The following is a 20248-nucleotide window of genomic DNA, read 5'->3' as shown; positions in this document are numbered from 1 at the left end:
GAATCAGAAATGATTAAATTAACCCTGAGTGACCTCGCAAGCAAAAATTGGACAAAACATATCCATTGACGAGGTCTTTCTCTCGGTTCTTTGATTCATATGAAGCATGTCAGTAGGTTTTCAGTTTGACAACTGATTGAGTGAGGCGGTTATCAAATACATTAACATGCATTGTTACATGCAGTGACAACTGCGTTTGGGGCCAGATGTATTACTACCGATACACCACAATGACATGTACAATATGCCATATTCGAATAAAACACTGAAAACACATACATGCTTAAATTGTTACGATGTTTTTTTTTACCAAAATCGAACAATATTAAGAAGGAAATACATATATGAAAAATCCATATATTGTATTTCTTGATATACGAGTATCAATATAAACCATTGTCATTTAATCAGAGTAGGTCTCTTAGTTACAATATCATTGGAAAATATATTTTTATAATAAAATGTGGCCCTTGTATTAAAGGAAAAAACCAGCTGATGTTTCACTTATTGAAAATAAAACAGGACACACTCCATATTGTCACAGTGTTAATCTTGCATGACGCTGTCAGGAAGAAAAACCTGTAATGTTATATGCAGGTCATATAAAATATATATATAAATATATTCTGCAGTGATGCTATTGAGGAATGCGGGCAAATGTATATGAAATACATTATATCTCTGTGAAGTAAAGTAAAGTCGGGTTAAGGCATTATCAGCCGTGTTCACACACACAAAAAAGGTTTTCTGGGTACATATCAAAGCATCCCCAAAAAAAGGAACACAATAATAAAACCTAATACAGGGATAAACATACGGGGACGAAGAGCTACTGCCGGATGTAGATATTAGATGTACACGATTTACTGAGACAAAGACCTCGTTCCCAATGAAACTATTGTTCTGTGTAGAGTGATTCATTTCAGCGGGGACTCTCGCTGAATGCAATCAGGTTATTTATAATAGATTACCATGCCTCCTCCTGGAGTTGAGTAGAATCCAAAAAAAGCTGGTGGTTATACGAGTACATGTAGTTAGTTATTGTATTTCCTATTACTGTCTAGGCGATACAGTGTTACACATGTACAGTAGATTATAAATAGGATTTGACCGACTGCGTACATTAAATATAAACAAGTACGTTGGAAACAAGATGAGGCGTGTTAACCTGTTAATCTGATTGCATTCACCTAGAGTCCCTGCAGAGTCGGATCGATCCATGTGGAACGGTAGTTTCCATTGGGAATGGAACTTAAGTTCATCTCTATGTACCTGTGAGCATGGAGCTACCATTAAGGGGTTTTAAGTCATGTATGCATAGCGTCAAATAGGTGCCTCCACTTTTACGACTTTCATGCAAATAATGCATGATTGACGGTCCTATTAATATTGTTCAAGACCAAGAAAAAGTAATTTTCACAGAATTTGACCCTGGTTTGTGTACTGACCCTGCATAACTATAGGAAGCCGGAGTTAAGCATAATTGTGTCACCAGGTGGTTGGGACCGAATGCACGTAAGGAACTTACACAGTGACTTGAATATTATAACCAGCTGTGCTAAGTGCTCGTCTCTGTCTGTCCCCATGAATGTCAAATCATAAAATATCCTGCCCTCTTCTGATTGATAACCTTCTAAAGAGTAACCGTCGTTAAAACCTTGCTCAGATACGCCTGTATGTCTTATACTGTGCGTTCTGCTGTCATATGAGTGCACAATTAATATCCGGGTCACCACCTTCCAAAATGGTCATTTAAAGATATCACTATAGCTGGTTTTACTCTAAAGCAACACCACCATGGGGTTCAGAGTTGATCATCTGATTCTACTTCTTCTTATTTTAAAGTGCACCTTCACACATTGTAAACCCTATCTCACCCCTTGACAAGTTCCCATGCTTCCATTCATGCGATCATGACATTCATTTATTTACATACTTTACTACAGTATATTAGCGGTGCTCACCAACGTAATATATACTCAAAAGCCTCAATTCAATAAGCTATTATGCCTTTGCCCATCTGAATTAAGATACAAAGCATAGCTACGTACAAACGTTCATGTACCTGTATGCGCTCGCGCTCACGCACAAAATCACCTTTATATCTGTTGTTCCCAGTCTAGACCCGATTAGCAGTCATAATGTTTTTCCAAGTTAAAGACAGGTCTCAGTATGAAGTTATGCAATAAATCCCGTGATCTATACGCAAACAGTCCGGTCTTGGATTGAACCACACTATTTCTATTATAAAATGTAGACTACTACCGGCATAGCCTGTAGTCTGCAGCAAGTGAATGGGTCTTCAACGCATACCATAACACATCCTGACAACTGCACTATTAATTAAATGTCAATCTCCCGAGCCTGTGCGATGTGATTAAGACTTAGACCTGGGAAATTAAGTTGTAGACTGCTATCGCAAGACTCCGTAAGACTTCAGTTACTCTTTGATACCTTATCATTCATTTCTCAGACCGGCACCAAGGCTCGGCTTTAAGCAGGTGTATTAAGGTGCAGCCAGGAGTCTTATGACAGTGCACGGGGTTCAATTATTATTACACTTGATCGATGACATGTTTGATATTTAATAAGGTAAGCCTCATTACCTCGAAGTAGGCGTTTCCTCTCACTCCACTCGCCCGCGTGCACCCAACTCAGTCCCGTACAAACAAACCGTGGTACGCTTTACATTGTTTCGAGTAAAACTGGTTTTCCGTGTTGTTATTCGGCGCGACATTTACAGCCAACTGAATGCGGCTCCCACTTTGTAAGGTGTAAGTGGAGTTGAACGTTGCGGTGACTAACGTCATATCAAAAGAATGTAGGTTACTGGCGACAAGATGTGTTGTCCAACGGCTGCATGGGCACACATTGCGTATCAAACGGCCTTTGTTTCGAAAGCGGGTTTTTGCTTCCTCACTTTGTGAAATGTCACTGCTACCGGGGAGAGAAAATGTTAATTGACAGTAAAGAAAATATTCGCAGTTTGACCTGTGGGAAGAGTGGGTGACAGCGCTAAATACATGTACCTGTGGAAGAACTGCTAGTGCTAGTTGAGTCACATTAATTATCTTAACCTCTATATATTACACATTTAATTGCCTCACTTCCCTTTACCTTTGAATACACGAAGTCGCCACTGAAGCCAGATATGCAACGAGCAGGTTTTTCTATTTATGATAAATAACACAGTAAATTAAATTTTAAAAAAGCGTTTCATCAGAGTTATTGTGTTTAAAGACCATTGTGTAAATGTTGACAATTAACTTATAAGTAGTCGTACATGGGCAGTTATTCCATCACTCGTTAAGCAACGACACCTGCGTCTCTTCTCAATGACGAGACGGTGACATCGTTGTCAAGCAGCCTGTTTTCTAACCAGAAGGTCCAGCACTCCTCCGCACACCAATAACAATGAGAGAGTGTCACAGCGACCCCAGGAAATAAATAATAGGGTCGTGTAGCTTGATGACATGTGACAAATGACTATTCTAGTGAGGTTAATTTAAAAAGAATTGTCACAAAGTAAATACTATCAGTGCTGTACTGTTAGCAAAATAGCGTACCTGTGCTTTGATACCCGACGACTTTAGGTGTTGCGCGCTCTTCCCGGGGCCCTCTCCTTTTGGTGTGACCAGTCGTCCCTCTACACTTACAAAGCCAGGTCAAGTCCTTCTCTCAGCAGGTGCCTACCATTGCGTTAACTGCAGCGACAGCGATATAAAATAAATTGTGACCTTGAACAGCGTCATACCTAAGCCCCCATCACGACTTTCGTTCATTCACAGGCCTCTCTTATAGCGCTGCAATAAACGGGGGCAAATCGAAGCGTGGGTGGGGAGTGAACCTGAACGAAATGCATCTTGAAAAACTGGTCCCCGGCGCTGCCTCGTACTATGTGACGAATGTAAACATATGGGGCAACTGATCTGCCATGATGACAATCACAGTAAAAAAAAAAGGTGGATGAAAATACGATTTGCTGAGGAATGCGCTAGTTGTGACAATTGTGTCTGCTGCATTCAATCTGCCACGTTCGAAAACGGCTCTCAAGCCTGCGTGAATCACAGCGACTCTCAAACCAATTGTATTCCCAGGCTATCTAAAAATGGATGAATTTTTCCCAGGAAAAAAAGATAAAACTGACAGACACTATGCTTTATTATAGCATCATTTTCTTTATACAAAAATAAATTAACTTGGGATATGCTTCTCTTTTATTTCAATATCTGACAGGCAGACAGAAGGAGACAAAAGCCGCGTTCAGATTCAAACAACATACCAGCTGGATCGATCCAACTCAGCAGGAGGATTTTCGCTGAGTGTATTCAGTGTTATCAGCTTAATTGTTTGACACGCCTCCTTGAGTAGCTAGTTAATTAGTTAATTACCATCTAGCAGCTAGAGGAGACGTGTAAGAAATTTAAGCCAAATAATTACAGTTATCACACTTTAGGAGAGTCTCCAGTAGAGTTGGATAGATTCAGCTGGTGAGATGGGTTTATCTGAACGCTCCCAAAGAAAATCAGCTACGCAAACTACAACGGATAAAACAATACAAAAAAGAAAGTAAATAAAAATAAGTGGCTCATAAAATCAACAAACAGACAACATTTTATCACTTGAGCCTCGGAAGCTTGACACTTCCATAAATGCATAATTAAATACCTTATCCGTGTCGGGCTTATTCTGCTCATTGTATTATTATAGTGTTCCCGCAATCCATTTGGAAATAATACTGCAAGCGCTTCGCTGCTGAAAAGGGAAGCCTTTGAAGGCTTTATACACCACCTTTAAATATTGCTGGAATTTATCTTTCCATTTATAGCGCGTTCTTAAACTCAATCAACTTTTCCTGTACTTTCAGATGTATATAAATCAAAATATAAGCAAGCAAAACACGCTACCTTCAAAGTTTCACATTGCATGACAAACCTTTTCCATTTTATGATAACACAATGCCATATGTACCGTGTGCCCCCCCTTTAGAACCTAGCTGTAAAATTAATATGGGTTAACCTTTTAGTGTACAATACACAAAAGGAAAATGAGGGGATTGCAGAATTATATATTGTATGTTAGTACTGTAATATTTTTTAACGCAGTGGATTCAAAATGTAAATGGGCCAAATTAATGTTAGTGGGATGGGCTAGATTTGAATTACCGTAATATACTCGACTTTTAAATGGTCAATATTTCTATAGCATTTTTTGTGCATTTAATCTAATTGCATAGAATAAAGATATACCAGTAAAGCAGCATTTTTTTTTTCATTTTGTTGCTATTACTTAATTTTTTAAGAAATTATAACTTACAATTACAGTATCTGTAAAATTCACAATTTTCCCCCATTGAAAAGATTGAGTAATTACAGTATTTCACTGCATATCGTGTTGGTTTTCATTTCCACATTAGCACACAATAGAATCATGAAATACATTGCTAAAGGAGTAACGGGTTTGCTTTATCACAAGCAACTTCCATGGCCTGAAGGTACCTCGATTGAGACCCAGAGGCGTGTAGACTCATAAAATCGCTTTTGCATACATGGTAGTTAAAAGAGCTTGCATAGCTTCAGATTTTGTGTCATACGCCTGAAAATGAAACAAGTGACACTACGGTAAAATTTTTCACCAGTAGTACGTTTTTCAGCACAGAACAAAAAACAGGAAATAAAAAAAAACCAATCAAGCTGGAATACATAAAAAAGTCATGTTTACTTTTAACAAATTTCCGACCACACTACCAGTATACAGATCCCCTACAGTTTTGCCCACGGCGAGCAGCGCGAAATGTACCACACATAGCCAAAGGGTATGGTGACAACGGAAGAATATTCGTTTGATTTTATTCCCTTTTCATAAATGCATAAACAGCTTTTATTGAAGCAGACAGACTACAACAGGCAGCATATAGACAAAGAGTGACTATTGCTCCAAGTTGAGGAAACGGCAAATAGTCGTTCTGGCAAAAAAAGGTAAAGTAATTGGTAAACTTTTTCTTACCGTAGAATATCTATGATCATATACTGCTATGCCTACATTCTATCTAATATCATGAATTTTGAATTTCAAACACGTCTGGTATCAAATCACTTAAATTTCTACATTGAGCTCAAAGCCCCACGTCAGTAAACAAGGCACATTGCTTTTTTGTTTAAAAAGGCGTTTACAAACTGTATATCCGGACTAAAACTGATGTTTCATATGCATGAAAAAGACTTTATGAGATGATTTAATTTTGCTAAATAGGCCCGTTTCCAATGCCTTTTAAAATTTTTATCCAACCAGAGGTCTGCTGTATTTTGCCTATGATGGGTGGTTTGTTTTGCAATGTTTTGTTCCAAATATACGACGGTATTTTGCTTAATTGCAGCTGAAGGAGACACCTCCATGTTCTTAACGTAAGCAGGCTCGAAGCAGATACAAAGCAGGATGCAGCTACTCTGCCTTAAAGTAATTCTCGTAATTACTTTTGTACAAGATGTATGTGAAGGTAAGAAGACTGTCTATCTTCAGTGTGTATCTATGTATCCATGGGGGTTCAACTCCCAAGGTGCAGCAATGTAGAGAAGGTTGATAATTCTGATGTTTTGTCTCTTTTGCATAGTTTGTTCGTCCCAAATATATGCATGGAATATAAGACAGTTGCAAGATTATTTTTGCACCAATTTGGTGAGCCTTTTGGTGCACACTAAAATCGGGGAATAAGTAAACTCAGCACTTGTACTGCATTTCATGGGCACATTTGGGACGAAGAAAGCCAACAAATTGATTTGTAAAAGAGACAAAATGCAAGGATTATCAATATACACAGCGTACTTATGTCTTGGGAGTTCAACCCCTTGCTATCCATCTGTGCGCATTTCTGTAAAATCATCTAAGGGCAGGTTTGGTAAAATTATATTTTTTTAAATTCTTGTTACAAATTACCGGGACCACCTCATATTAATATTCAAAGCAAACTTTATTATCATCTGCCAAACTGAGTTTTAAAAGTATGAGTCACTCGGGTTAAGAATTAAAACTTTTTTTTTATTTATTTGCCTGACTAAGAAAGTGGGCACAGTATTACTTGAGTCAATTTTGCAGTATTGCTAGGTAACGTAAGTACCATCAATACCCAATTATGAACTGCTGTTATTGTGGGCTACAGTATATGTTACTAAAACAGGCTTAACGAAAGACTATAAAAATTTTAACAATTTCAAGCAAAATAAGTCACTTAGGCTAGGTTTCAAACACAAGTCGTGGTATGGCCAAGTCCACTCAATCACTCCTGTAAGTAATAAGTGGATTGTGGTGAATTTTTCAGGATAGGCCGCAAACTTAAAAGTGATTACATTTTGGTAGTGATCTGTTAATACAGGCCCGTAGGCAGAGGGGCTTCGGGGGTTCGAAAGATCCACCCTTTTGCTGGGAAAAGGTCCACTCTGGGTAAAATTTGATCGATGTACTTGAGGATTTCATGGTAAAAGGTCCACTATTTCAGAAAACGAACCCTCTCTCTGGAAATGCTGGCTACGGGCCTGAAATGCATCATCCACCCATTAAATATATGTCAGTAAAATACGGTATTGCACAGGCTTTGTTTGAGTATATTTTCTCTATCAAACCCGTCACGCATGCGCTATAACTCCCACCCCTGGCTTCTCATGAATATTTGGTACTCAGTCTAGACTGATGCAATATGCGTAATTTAAATCTAATCATCCGGCAGCTTCTCAAAATACTTTTGAATGGCGTCATGGCGTACGTCCGGTTATTGCCGTGATCTTGAAGACGTTAATGTTATGGTTTGCGCCAAATGTGAAGCGTTCTACTTCAAAATCTACAGTTTACATTGAAATTTTGTAAATCAGTCCTTAATATTACATTGCATCTACATGTACGTGCAAAATTTGAGTTTTAGCTATCATAATTTTTCTACGTAGTCCATTAAAAATTTGAAATGTACCTTTTTTGTCGACTTTTTTAATTATAAGGTTTAGTCTAGGTGTACGACACTGAACTGTATTTGAGCTCTTTAGATAAAGCCTGTAAAATAAGGAACAATGTATACTGAATGTTTCCTTATAGCGTGTTTACAAGTAAAAATTGCATGCCGATGCCATGCGCTAGGTCAACAAGAAAAATAAAACTATATAACCGAATACGTTTTTCCGGTCCATAAAAATAATCTTTGTGATATGTGTGATAAAGCTGAAATATTTAGAAACATATTTTGTAACGTACAAGCCATTGCGCGTCACATACTGATTACTGTATTTCGCCACTAATAGGAACGGCAGGTACAGGAGGACCACCAGGGACAAGTGGACCACCAGGAACAGGAGGACCACCAGGGACAAGTGGACCACAAGGAACAGGTGGGCCACCAGGGACAGGTGGTCCCCCAGGAACAGGGGGACCGCCAGGAACAGGAGGGCCGCCAGGAACAGGAGGACCACCCGGTACAGGAGGGCCACCAGGAACAGGTGGACCACCTGGTACAGGAGGGCCACCTGGTACAGGAGGGCCATCAGGCACAGGGGGGCCACCAGGGACAGGAGGGCCACCAGGGACAGGAGGGCCACCAGGTACAGGAGGGCCGCCAAGCACAGGAGGGCCACCAGGAACAGGTGGACCACCCGGTACAGGAGGGCCACCAGGAACAGGTGGACCACCCGGTACAGGAGGGCCACCAGGAACAGGTGGACCACCGGGTACAGGAGGTCCACCTGGTACAGGAGGGCCTCCAGGAACAGGTGGTCCACCAGGAACAGGAGGACCACCATCAACAGGTGGACCGCCTGGGACAGGAGGGCCACCAGGAACTGGAGGACCACCGGGAACAGGAGGACCTCCAGGTACAGGGGGGCCGCCGGGGACAGGCGGACCTCCTGGGACTGGAGGTCCACCAGGTACAGGCGGGCCTCCATCAACAGGCGGACCACCAGCAACAGCCGGGCCACCAGGAACGGGAGGTCCACCTGGAACGGGAGGACCACCTGGAACTGGTGGACCACCTGGGACAGGAGGACCACCAGGGACAGGCGGGCCACCTGGGACAGGAGGACCCCCAGGTACAGGAGGACCACCATCAACAGGAGGGCCACCAGGCACAGGAGGGCCACCAGGGACAGGCGGCCCCCCAGGAACCGGAGGCCCACAGGGAATAAGCACCGGTGGCCCACCAGGGACAGCAGGACCCAAAGGTAAAAGCTATAAATAAAATCATCAGACTGAACAGTTTTTGTCGTCAATTTTGTGAACAGAAATTCTCACCCCTCCCAGTTCCTACCCACACCCTCGTACAGTTATTCAGTCGGTTTTACCTGGAATGTGAAATAAGAGGAAACATTAAAATTGTTCAATATTTATATTTTTTTCTCAATTTTCTATGATTAAGCATTGTTTACAAGTACATCCTCACTTCAACACGACATATTCCTTAAACTCATATTTTAATTTCAAAAGTCCGTCACAACCATATAGATGTACAACCAGTAAGATCAGTAAGAATGTACGTTACTCACAGGCTAAGCGGCAGCTATTCAGATACTTTCTATAACGTAAGGCGAATGTCCTGGTCAGAGAAAGTCACATGGTATTAAAGGTCTTCATTTTAGAAAATCGGAGTTATATAACTATTTGCAGGTGTGAAAGGTATGGTCGGCCCGCCTGGTGACGTCAAAGGTCAAAAGGGCCAGAAGGGCGTAATGGGAAATGTAGGGAATTTTGGTGCAATGGGAGAAATGGGCATGCCGGGGATGAAGGGGATGAAAGGAATGAAGGGGATGAGTGCAATTGGACAGAAAGGACAGAAGGGTGATACCATGACAATGGTGCAAATGCGCCCTGGAGGACAACCCAGCCCACCTGGGAACCCAGGAGGACCAGTCACGAATGCTCCGGCCACTGCGGCCACTGCGGCTACTGCTAGGATACAACACGTGCCAACCGACTGGTTTGACGGGAAACAAACGGATCCAGAGAGTATAAGCCCAGGTTTGTTTTGCCTTGAGACATTTTGCTAAGTTTCTATTCTCTTTTTTATCTCTCTCTCTCTCATCCACATATTATCTACAGTGGAAAAAACTCATAAGCTGAAAGATAACTCAGTTTTAAGTTGACGACGAATGCAGGCTGTTAAATATCAAGTTGATCAGGTTTCTGTTAACGAAGTATTTGAAGACAAACAAACAGAATTAGGACGTTCTAAATCGCATTTTTATTTCCATTTTTCTACTCTGTTTTACATTTACCTCTATTATGTCCAATTTCTACCTGTACCATTCGTTTTTTTCATCCACAGAACTTAAAGCAAAACTGGATGCGGCTATAATGCACCAAATCATTCTTGGGTGCATAATTGGAACCGTGCTCATTGGAACCATTGCCATATACGCTGTCTACTTCCGGGCTCGACTCAGAGAGAAAGCCGCCATTGAAATAATGCGGCAAAAACTTTTAACTTAAAACCTCACCAACCATACAACGCGACACACTGACTGTCATAAACTGAGACTGTAACTGATTTTAGAAATCACATTTCAAGGAGAAATGCAACATGATGAGAAAAGTTTTAGCTAAAGTGAATTAAAAAGGCTTAAGTTCAACAAATTACTGTGCCGCTGTTCACAATAAATACTTTACCACCACTTCTAACATAGTCTATATGTTGTGCTGATATAGCTGCGGTGGACTATTCATAAATATATGAGTGTTCTTAACAATCAGACATATTAAAGGAAATATAAGGTCATTGCATCTTTTAGATGTCAGAATGCCGGCCTTATTACAGAATAGAGGATACTGCCACGTAACATTATTTTAGAAAGTGGAACCATACACAAAATGTTTTTCTGGATCTACCTTTCGCTTGTACATGTACTTACTTATTTTTTACATGTGCTTATTATTATTTTATGTAACAATACTTGGGATCAGCCCAAAACGTTTCTTTGTGCATGTGATGTGTTCCGCGTAAAGTCAATAACAAAATATGTTCACATAACGCTGTTATAAATACGACTAGCATTACTCATTCACCTTTTGTACGACGCCCAGTCGAGAAAATTTCACATTTCCTCATTTCGTTCCCTCAACAATTTATGGGATGACCTATCGTTAAGGTTGTAATAATAACCGCGTTAACCACTTACACATTCAACTGTGGTATACGCCTAATTGCGATTCTGTCGCGGATATTTTTTATTATGTGAGATCACTACATAGGCCTACTCATAACCAAGGTCCTTATAAACCCACCTCGGGGCTTGGGTTCCGTGGCAGTCAAGACCGGGTGTCTACATTTGGAGCGCCTGCGCACCAAGTAGACGCTCTTTTATTTTCTGGGAGTATTTGACAAGGTGTACATATCGAGTTTCAGTAAAAATGAATAGGAACAAGTCAAACCCACCAACCTTCTTGTCGCATGTCCTACCGGTACCGCGTGGTGACGATTTCATTTTTCACAAGATATGGATATATTTTCATTATCGAAATGTTTCCTTTTCAAAGTAAATACATTATTTCATATCGCATGAACGGCTCTGAAGTTCCCGCATCGATGATCATGTCATAATCAGAATATATAATCATAATCAGAAAAATCTGCACATGCTTAACAGGAAGAGCGACTGGCCCTTGATGACCTTTCTTGAGTGAACGCAAAAAAATGTGTTCATACGAGTTCTATGGGGGTTTATTGGGCCGCGGTTTGCTTGATGTGCTTTTATTGGGGTATTTTTTATGAATACACGTCTGCTGCATTTTAGTGTCATTTTGCGAGGAAGTTGATGTTCACCGGAAGTGACGCATTTCCGGTCGTTAGATCCACGGCAGTCACGTGGATTTCTGTATCTCCGAAGCCCATGCGAACTTCAACCAGTCTTTCCTTGCCCGGGTCATTTTGGCCAGGTACACTTACTGAAATTTTCCCCAATGGTGTGGTGTCCGGGTCCGTTGTGTACTTGGCATCTTTAGAGGAACTAACGTAAACCGGAAGCTGCATTGTGTGCTTAAATGGGACAACAGCTTTGAATCTATGCGTAACGTTCTCTCCTATCTGAACTGAGGAACCAGCTTCCACAAAGGTTTTGAAGACGTTCTTACATTTATCCCTGCCAGCTAGAAATGAATGAATAAACCAAAAATAAATATCATTTCACAAAGAAAGGAAAAGCTTTTTTAAATATAGGCCTATAGATTTTGGGGCCGTAGCGATAGTCCGAAGGTTCAATAGTCCGAAGGTTCATTGGTCCGAATGTTCACTATAGAACCTTCGGACCAATGAACCCTTGATTAAAAAATCGATGAAAATGTTACCACTTTTCGGACCAATGAACCTTCGGACTATCGAGACGCCCCCATAGATTTTAAAGCGGGCGCTACTCATTCGAATAATGACATTGGTAAAAATATTTTTCTTTTCACTCCTTCCACCTGACGTATAAATAATCTCTCTCTCTCTCTCTCTCTCTCTCTCTCTCTCAAACACACACACACACACACACACACACACACACACACACACATATACGAACGGTAGGGGCCTACCTATATTTATTTTATATTCATCAGGATGAACCCCATCTGTAAAGTCTGCAACACACTCGATACCGTACGTCATTGAGGACACTCGCCGCTGAATCACTGTTGGGTTGTGACCGTACAAAACCGCTCCTTTCACTATCGCTGTACCAGAAAAAAAACAATTATACTTAAGCACATCTACTCGCCCAGAAATAAAAGATGATAAAAGATACATAATGATTGAAATCATGCTGATCGGATGGCGTTTTTGAACTAATTTTTATATATTCAGCAAACACATACCATAAGTAAATAAATAAATGGGTGTATATATGGATTGGTTGCATGCATGTGTGTAAACTTTCGTGCAAGCGTGCGAAAATGTGTTGTTTAGTTCACGTAAATAACCCCCAGACTTCTAAATTAATTTTAATAGAGTTGCTTGTGCACTTGACTCTTTTTATGGTTTTACATGTAATTATATAACGCTAGTAGGCGTGTGCAATTTGAGTAATTAAAACTTGTATGCACCGCCCAATAGTGCCGCATTGACTCCATCTTAGATAAGGAATTTGGATATAAGACGTTCAGAAGTAATATCTCGGAGATCAGATTAAGGGGGAGACCGCTTGGGAGAGCTATGAAGACGGACGCGAGTTATGGAATAGGGTTCCGAAGTTGGAGACATCACCTAGAACATGTAGTTTGCGAGCATCAACAAATAAACCTTTAAACTTTGGTTTGTTTTCCTTGAGCGACTCAACGAAAATGTGACACGAACCGTGGAAATGAGGATTGCGCTTTGCGCAGTAAAAAAGTTTTTATTACAGTGTGTGACTATGCTCGTGTTATTGATATCGTCTTTTTGTAAATTTGCATCTGCACGCGCATTTGTGTGTATTGAAATGGACACATATTACACAGTGTATATTGAAGTGGACGCACGCGTATCTCAGAATAATAGTTAATTAACATGGTCTCCTTACCTAACCCGGCCTCCTCAGGCGGTATCACAACCTGGTGTCCGTCGCGAAATGCATCCTTCACGGCCTGTTGCAGTAGCGGAGACTCAGAGAACCCACCAACTAACACAATATACTGAATGTCAGTGTGTTCCGGCTCTTCAAACAATGTTTTAACGTGATTAATGATAGAAGTAATGCTGTCTTGGAAAAATTCAGTCACCAGAAGGAGCGGCAGTCGCATCTTATCGGCAGCCCACTGGATACCAAGATTGCATTTTGCGCATGCGTCTCTCATAGGCATTTCTCTTGCAAATTGAAATTCTTCGCGTAGACTGTTTGGAATTCGAATGTTGATCATGGTTGGGCTGTCACCTTTAACGGTGCGCTTCTTTAGTTCAAAATCTCTTATAAGTCCCACCCAGTCGCTAGGGTGCCTAACTTTGTAGTCCTCTGAAAGAAAAAAAAATGACACGCATCACATTCTCCGTGTATCGTGTAACATATCTCCAGGTGTAGTAGAGATAGATTGATTTAACTATGTATCATCCACTTCAGAGGGCAGTTTAATTAAGGCTAACTGGTCATTTTGGACATAGTGGATATGTTTTTTTCTGTCCCCCATCAGCGATGGTTGTAGGCCGCGCGCTATATGTTTGGCATCTAAAAATGTGGTTAGATTTTTGAAATCAGAGGTAGGCCGCACCAAGAAGGTCTGAGATACCTCCATGGCTGCACTCATACTGGTACATTTATCGTTGGAGCAAACCATAATATCAAAGAATCAATTAAGATATATCACTTAAGTAGGCCTGGCTGCGCCACTGTGTATCAATCCAGATGAAGTATTCTATCTAAATGATTGAATAAAAACACGGAAGAAAGAAGTTAATGAATGAAATGTCACAGAAATCAACAAAATAACAATAATAAAATATTTCAAATCTCTCCACACACACTATCAATATGATATATATTTACAAACGGTTTTTCATTGATACACACTGACTGACAGCAATAACTCGGGGATTAGCATATATTTACCAATGAATTCGTCTTCACAGATGTCCTTAAGTAGCTGTTCAAACTTCCTGTCCACCGTTATGCCGCCCCAGGCCCCCCCGGACGCCTTGTGCAGCGTGGCCAGATGACCGTTGTCCAGTATCTGCTGGATGGTGACGTCCACTGTCCCGCCTGAGGGGGGAGAAATATGTCATGTTTTATTTTTATGTTTATTAATTTTTTATTTTTATTATTATTTCTATTTTTTCTATTCAATCCTACATAAGAAGGACTGTCAATTCTGTGCATTTACATTATACCTGTAACCTGTGCTTACAAAACTCTTGTCCTCGCAACAGAAGTGTAAGCCTTGAACCTGCCGTGCCTTTGATAAAAAATATGGATGGTGATTTTACACTAGTAACGGTTTAAAGGGCATTTTTAAGGGTATCACATTGGAATATACACGTCCTGTGTGTCAAAGCTATACTGGTAGTATACTTTTTATCGGTCGTTTCCAGCATCCTTCAGGTGTATTTTTAGATAGGCCTACTTCTGGAAAATAGGGTGAAAAAACGACCCACCTCCGCAATCCAGCACGAGGTACTTGGTGCCCTCTGCCGTGAAATTACCCACGAACGCGTGAGGGGACAAACGCTGGCAGAAAACAGACGCTGCTTCAGGTTCGTAGCATATGACAAGCCGACTACTGACCCTGATCCCAGCCTAGGAAAAAAATCAGGCAAATATTGTGCTGAATATGTACATGAATGAGCTTCAATTGGTATATGTTTAAACTATGTTTTTCATGCAGTAAAAACAGAGTGTGTGTGTACGTGTGAACTTCGTGTATTAAGAACACGTTAACTAAACATTAAAAACTACATGTACACTAGATATCATGCAAATTTTCTCAAGCTGAAATTAAGGAGCTCTCCAAATTGGTAGTCCACATCATGATCAGGAAGTTGTCTCTCAAGGTTTCAACAGATATGCTTGTTTCAACGAATTTTGTTAGATTGTTATATTTTGAATGCTTATAAAAACTCTCTAGCAGTTCATCGTACACAGTAATGTGATCGGCAGTAATATTCCTCGAAAGAAAGAAAGGTAATGCGGATAATAAAGAGCTTCCTAGACTGTCAGTGACATTGCAATGAATATGAACAGCATGTAAACAAAGGCATTATTGGTAACTGAAAGAATTGATAGCAACCCAGTCTTAATAATTAATACAGCCGGCGTCTTACAAATACCGTCTTGCATAAGAACCTGTCAAGAATGATATGTACGTTTCTGGAAAAATAATAAAAATGATGACCTTCATCCCAAAGGATGAGCTGGCAAAGGTCATAATTATTATTATTTTTAGATTTTCACCTTGTACGTTCTAAAGGTGGTTGGGGGACTGTGTCTGAAAAAAGTTTACTCTTTGTATTCTTGTGAAATTGATGATAAAAATGGATGATTCCTTAGTATGCTAGGCAACAGACATACGTGTACCATCGCCGAGGTGATGTCTACATTTTAAGATTCACCAATCATCATAGCCGTCATTTGATTCTGAAAGGTTTCTTAATTACCAACTTGTGCAAAGAGTGAAATTTCTGAAACACCAGCATTATCTATTTAGCATTAATTATCAGCCACAGGAACACAAAGTCGCAATCCAAAATTAACCTGTTTCTTTTCCTAGAAAACGTGTCTTGTACGTGATACAAGAGAGAGAGAGAGAGAGAGAGAGAGAGAGAGAACGAAACAGCGAAAGAGAGAGACATGGCATATAGGAACATGTCCAATACCTTTTTGGCTGCTTCCCTCATGAACTGTTTGGCCGAATCTCTCCATATAGAGGGCACTGTGATCACCCACCTCACGTCGTGATCCGAGACGCTATTATGCTGTCTAGCAAAGAAATGCTCCCTTAAATGCCTGATAGCCAGCGAAAACACCTCCATTGCGCTTTTCGTACGTCCGTTTGCAGCGACCAGTTTGATATTCCTGTCCAGGCGCTGCGTTGTATCAAAGTAAGTGTACTGTTAATATCTTAGAAACACATGCAAATATATAATATTCTTTTCAAATGGATGTTTGTATATACTAGTGTACTTGTAGGTTATGTGATATAAATTTTTTTCAGCATGCTTTTTTGAATGTCTGCATTCTTATTCACGTGCATTGGCATCTCTTGGGCGCACACATGTTAAATGTCATTTGTCAACACTATTCAATGTTTATCATTAATCTGCTTCATTTCTTTTAGTAATGGGACTTTCAATAAATGCGGCCGTCATCGGCCAAATTTCGAACAGCATACATGTACTTGAGTTTGTTCCATTATTTTATCTGCATGTCATATTATTTAAATTAGCTTAGATCAAGGAGACATAAATCAATTGTAGTATTGTATAGTATTGTTGTATTGTAGTAATATTTAGGACTTTAAGGTATGCTTGTAGGACTTTTGTAATCATACGTCTTTGAACCTTTTTGCCTATCTGTTACGAGGACATTTAAAAAAAAAGAATATGCAACATAAAAACATTGTACCAGCAGCCATTCAGCGGAAACAAGGTCTCCTAAATAAATTCAGAGCTTTTCTTTCTGCTTCCAACTGGAAAGACCGATGCTGTTTTTTTTTCATTGTTCTCACAATAACAATTGTAATAGGAAACCTCCCAATTTGTGTATTCTTTTTCGTGCCAGAATCTTAAGAAAGCTCCTTATTTTTCTAGACCTGATGGACACAGCCAATGAACTGCAAACAGAAATTCAAATTACTCATGAAAACAAGCCTTAATTGCCTGAAGGGTTGGTACAATGCACTACTCAGTCTATGTACACTCCTATTAACAGTGTCCCTGGAGGGATTATCGATTTGGCTATTTTTAAGGCTAATCTGGACCTGACTTGTTCCAAGACCAAAAACACGTGCACAAATTCAACGTGTTTCCAATTAACATAACTAGTTACAGCAAAACCGGAGATTGTTGTGGATTTTTATATCAATATTATCTTTTATTATAGATGATATAAATTATATATATGTAGGCCTACATTCACTCTTCTGAGGTTTAACTTTCGTAGTTCAACAATGTTGATAGATTCGACGACTTTAAGCTAATTTTTTGGAGTAAGCAAAATATAAAAAGTATATAGTTTTTTATTATAAACAGTGTGGCCGTTAAATTTAACACTCATATCTACATCTACGCAGCGATTGCGTACTGAAATTAGCACATGAAACACCTTTGTTTTCAAAGATCAGTTACATTTGGTAGACTATTGCGTCACATACGACTCGATATACTTTGTACAACATATGCTACTAAATATGTACAGATATATTGCATAGTATTAATGATAAGATAAATCACGAGTGTTCATAACACTTTATCGTCAAGAAAGTCCCTCTTGGTATGTAATAGAAAGTTAAACAGTGTTGGAATGAGAACTGCAACCTACGCTTTTAACATCAAGGACGCTCACAAATGTCACCACAAGTGGTGATTGCTATTGAAAATTATCAGATAAACCTATCACTGACTATTTGTCGGAAACCATGGTGATCCTGAGGTATGGGCGCTTAGATTAAATAAAAAAAGACTATTATTTTAGAAATTTTAGATATGAAATAAAAAGCACTGAAAACACAAGGCTTCATTTATGTAGAAAAAAATGGAAATAAAAGAAAATAAATAGAGATGTCACGAGAAAATGCGTCATCGTTACTATTGCGCATGCTGTCTGAAAACTGTTCGCCATGTTATTATTGAATGCGCTCAATACTAGTATTACCATTGACCATTGTTTAGCACAATAGGAAACACAATACTATCTTCCTACAGGTATTTGGTGTACGGAGACCTTATTTTTATGTTATTTTTACGTTAATTATGCAATTTTCAGAGAAATTACTCAACAAATTCTGTAATAAGTTTTGTTTTGTAATAAGGCGGACTACTGTGCAGATCGTAGTATGTGTGAACGCGCTTACCCTGTGTTGGATCGTATGTGAGCGTGTCGGAATACGTTTGTGCGTATTTTTGGAGAAAGGGAGGGTTTGAGGGGATTGAGTGAGTGAGTGAGTGAGAGGGAGGGAAGGAAGCAGGGAATAACAAAACACATCAACCTACCACTTCTGTGTGTAGTTTTAGCTTAAACCTGTCAAAGTAAAACCACTCTTTGTGACAGTCCTCTTCTTCCATTTCTGCATACTTCTCGGTCGCTTCAAATCCAAACGAGTCTAGGGTGCCATCGGGTCTCAGCAGGAGACAGGTGGGGGTTTTGTACAGGGCACATCCCACCTCGTTCCCCCAGTTTTTGTTCATGTATATACGGGAGGGCTCATGGGTGTACGAATAGGCGTACCCACTAAAAGAAGTGCCGAAATCAATTGCCACGACCACCAGTTCTTTGGCGGCAGTGTTCTGGCTGCCTTGGCTCTCTGCTGGTATCTTCTCGTGTCCTTGACTCTGATGCGCCATTTGGACGAACTCGGATACTGCCAAGCTACATGCTGGTTTCTACTTGGAACGTGACCATTTTGGCCCTGTCCTTACGGCATCGGAATATATCGCACGTGTCGATGTAAAAAGGGTTAAATGGACACACAGGTTTGACACACTTTAGCAGCTGCGTGCCTTCGCTACATATAAATGTGAACTATTTTGATATCAGAATGTTATCTTGACCAGCTTTAATATCTGTCACATGAGATACTTGATAAAAGGGGCTTATCTTCATAAATCTATTGAGGTTGACCTGCATTGATTACATATGTATCAACATACTCGCACGATTCACATGTTAATAATTAAGTTTTGGCTTGCTAACGTGCAAAGTTGAAACGCATGTATCCTCCAACTGTTAATAGACACTAATGTTTTAAACTATTCCTTTTTTTTACATTAAAATAATTCTGGAATTTCATTTATTCCTTAATTTAATTCTCTGCTAACTGCGCATATCTATTTAAACACATTTTTTATCTAAAAGCTGTATTATATTTAACACTGAAAGACGTCAACCTATTAAACTAGACGTTGATTAACGAAGTCGATACATATACGAATTACGCATAAAAGTCACGCAGTTACTTCGACTAACATCTAATCTCTGACATATCATTCAATAACTTCCCCTTTTAATTCAATTAAAGGTTATTGAAGGACACAAAACGAAATGTTGTCAGCTTGCATTTAATACCTAATTTAGCGAACACGTTTGCTACACATAATTTCAGTCAATTTTTGCAGACTGTTGTACGCCTTGGGATGTAATCAATGATAAATGTATTTTTTATTAAATATTCCAGTTCAAGTTGTCTTTTAATTGAGTTCACTCACCGTTGACGCGTGCTTTCATACTAACATAAAAATCAGAAGTGGCGGTTTGTCCCTAAGATTGGAGCGGCTTCCTGTCACTTACATGTACCTCAATCACTATTAATACAACCACCATTAATACAATTTGATTAACACCATCATGTTTCATCAGCTTTTTATTCAGAAGTTCCATTTAAGATCTAGTCGAAGAACGGAATTGAGGATCCTATTGCCCGAAGGTGTCATCATATAATTTTCAAGAAAAAGTCAATGAACTTTTTTCTTTTTTTGTAATTTGTTTCATTTCGCCGACGCACGAACCTCTTTGGTAGTTTTCTATGAGTCATGTGCCATGAAGGACTCGACTGTCCTCAAAGCTGATCAGCGATTCATGTCTACTTGATACCTAATAAACAATTGAAAACTTATTATCGGCTG

At 39.7% G+C, this 20248-nt stretch overlaps 3 protein-coding genes across 4 annotated transcripts in view; 1 reads left to right on the top strand and 2 right to left on the bottom strand.

Annotated features, from left to right (window-relative positions):
- The window catches only part of LOC106167937 (uncharacterized), a 48759-nt gene extending 44996 nt beyond the window's left edge, over positions 1-3763 (bottom strand). Inside the window, exon 1 of one of the 2 annotated variants that reach the window (XM_087007998.1) lies at positions 3567-3763. The gene's annotated coding sequence lies outside the window, so the exon portion shown is untranslated. Of the gene's footprint in view, positions 1-2606; positions 2784-3566 lie in introns of those variants that run through there. The other variant, XM_087007997.1, reaches the window with a different exon arrangement.
- Positions 3764-7690: 3927 nt separating this feature from the next.
- Positions 7691-10461, top strand: LOC106167889 (uncharacterized). Its single transcript, XM_087008763.1, has 4 exons — positions 7691-7694; positions 8283-9197; positions 9640-9990; positions 10298-10461. Exons 1-4 carry the CDS (start codon positions 7691-7693, stop codon positions 10459-10461), a joined length of 1434 nt encoding a protein of 477 aa, XP_086864889.1.
- LOC106167887 (heat shock 70 kDa protein 12A) lies at positions 10195-19156 on the bottom strand. The gene is made up of 7 exons (XM_013546781.2): positions 18620-19156; positions 16286-16495; positions 15068-15209; positions 14526-14675; positions 13506-13934; positions 12544-12681; positions 10195-12114 (listed from the first exon to the last, which is right to left on the bottom strand). The coding sequence occupies exons 1-7, from the start codon at positions 18968-18970 to the stop codon at positions 11765-11767; spliced, it is 1770 nt and encodes a 589-aa protein (XP_013402235.2). The 5' UTR covers positions 18971-19156; the 3' UTR covers positions 10195-11764.
- Between the last annotated feature and the right edge of the window lie 1092 nt (positions 19157-20248).

Source organism: Lingula anatina, chromosome 3, assembly GCF_051362555.1.
Source record: "Lingula anatina isolate TDL-2025a chromosome 3, LinAna3.0, whole genome shotgun sequence".
Lineage (NCBI taxonomy): Eukaryota > Metazoa > Brachiopoda > Lingulata > Lingulida > Lingulidae > Lingula > Lingula anatina.
The sequence above is the reverse complement of the archived record's forward strand: the minus strand, read 5'-3'. Positions and strand labels throughout refer to the sequence as shown.

What these genes read in the sequence shown, in the direction of transcription:
- LOC106167889 (XM_087008763.1), top strand. An exon ending in AGGGACAGCAGGACCCAAAG is followed by an intron (nt 9,198 to 9,639) that starts GTAAAAGCTATA and finishes AACTATTTGCAG; the next exon opens with GTGTGAAAGGTATGGTCGGC. An exon ending in TCCAGAGAGTATAAGCCCAG is followed by an intron (nt 9,991 to 10,297) that starts GTTTGTTTTGCC and finishes TTTCATCCACAG; the next exon opens with AACTTAAAGCAAAACTGGAT.
- LOC106167887 (XM_013546781.2), bottom strand. Translation starts at nt 18,970, where the DNA reads ATGGCGCATCAGAGTCAAGGACACGAGAAGATACCAGCAGAGAGCCAA. An exon ending in TAAAACTACACACAGAAGTG is followed by an intron (nt 16,496 to 18,619) that starts GTAGGTTGATGT and finishes GATACAACGCAG; the next exon opens with CGCCTGGACAGGAATATCAA. An exon ending in CTGTGAAGACGAATTCATTG is followed by an intron (nt 13,935 to 14,525) that starts GTAAATATATGC and finishes TTTTTCTTTCAG; the next exon opens with AGGACTACAAAGTTAGGCAC.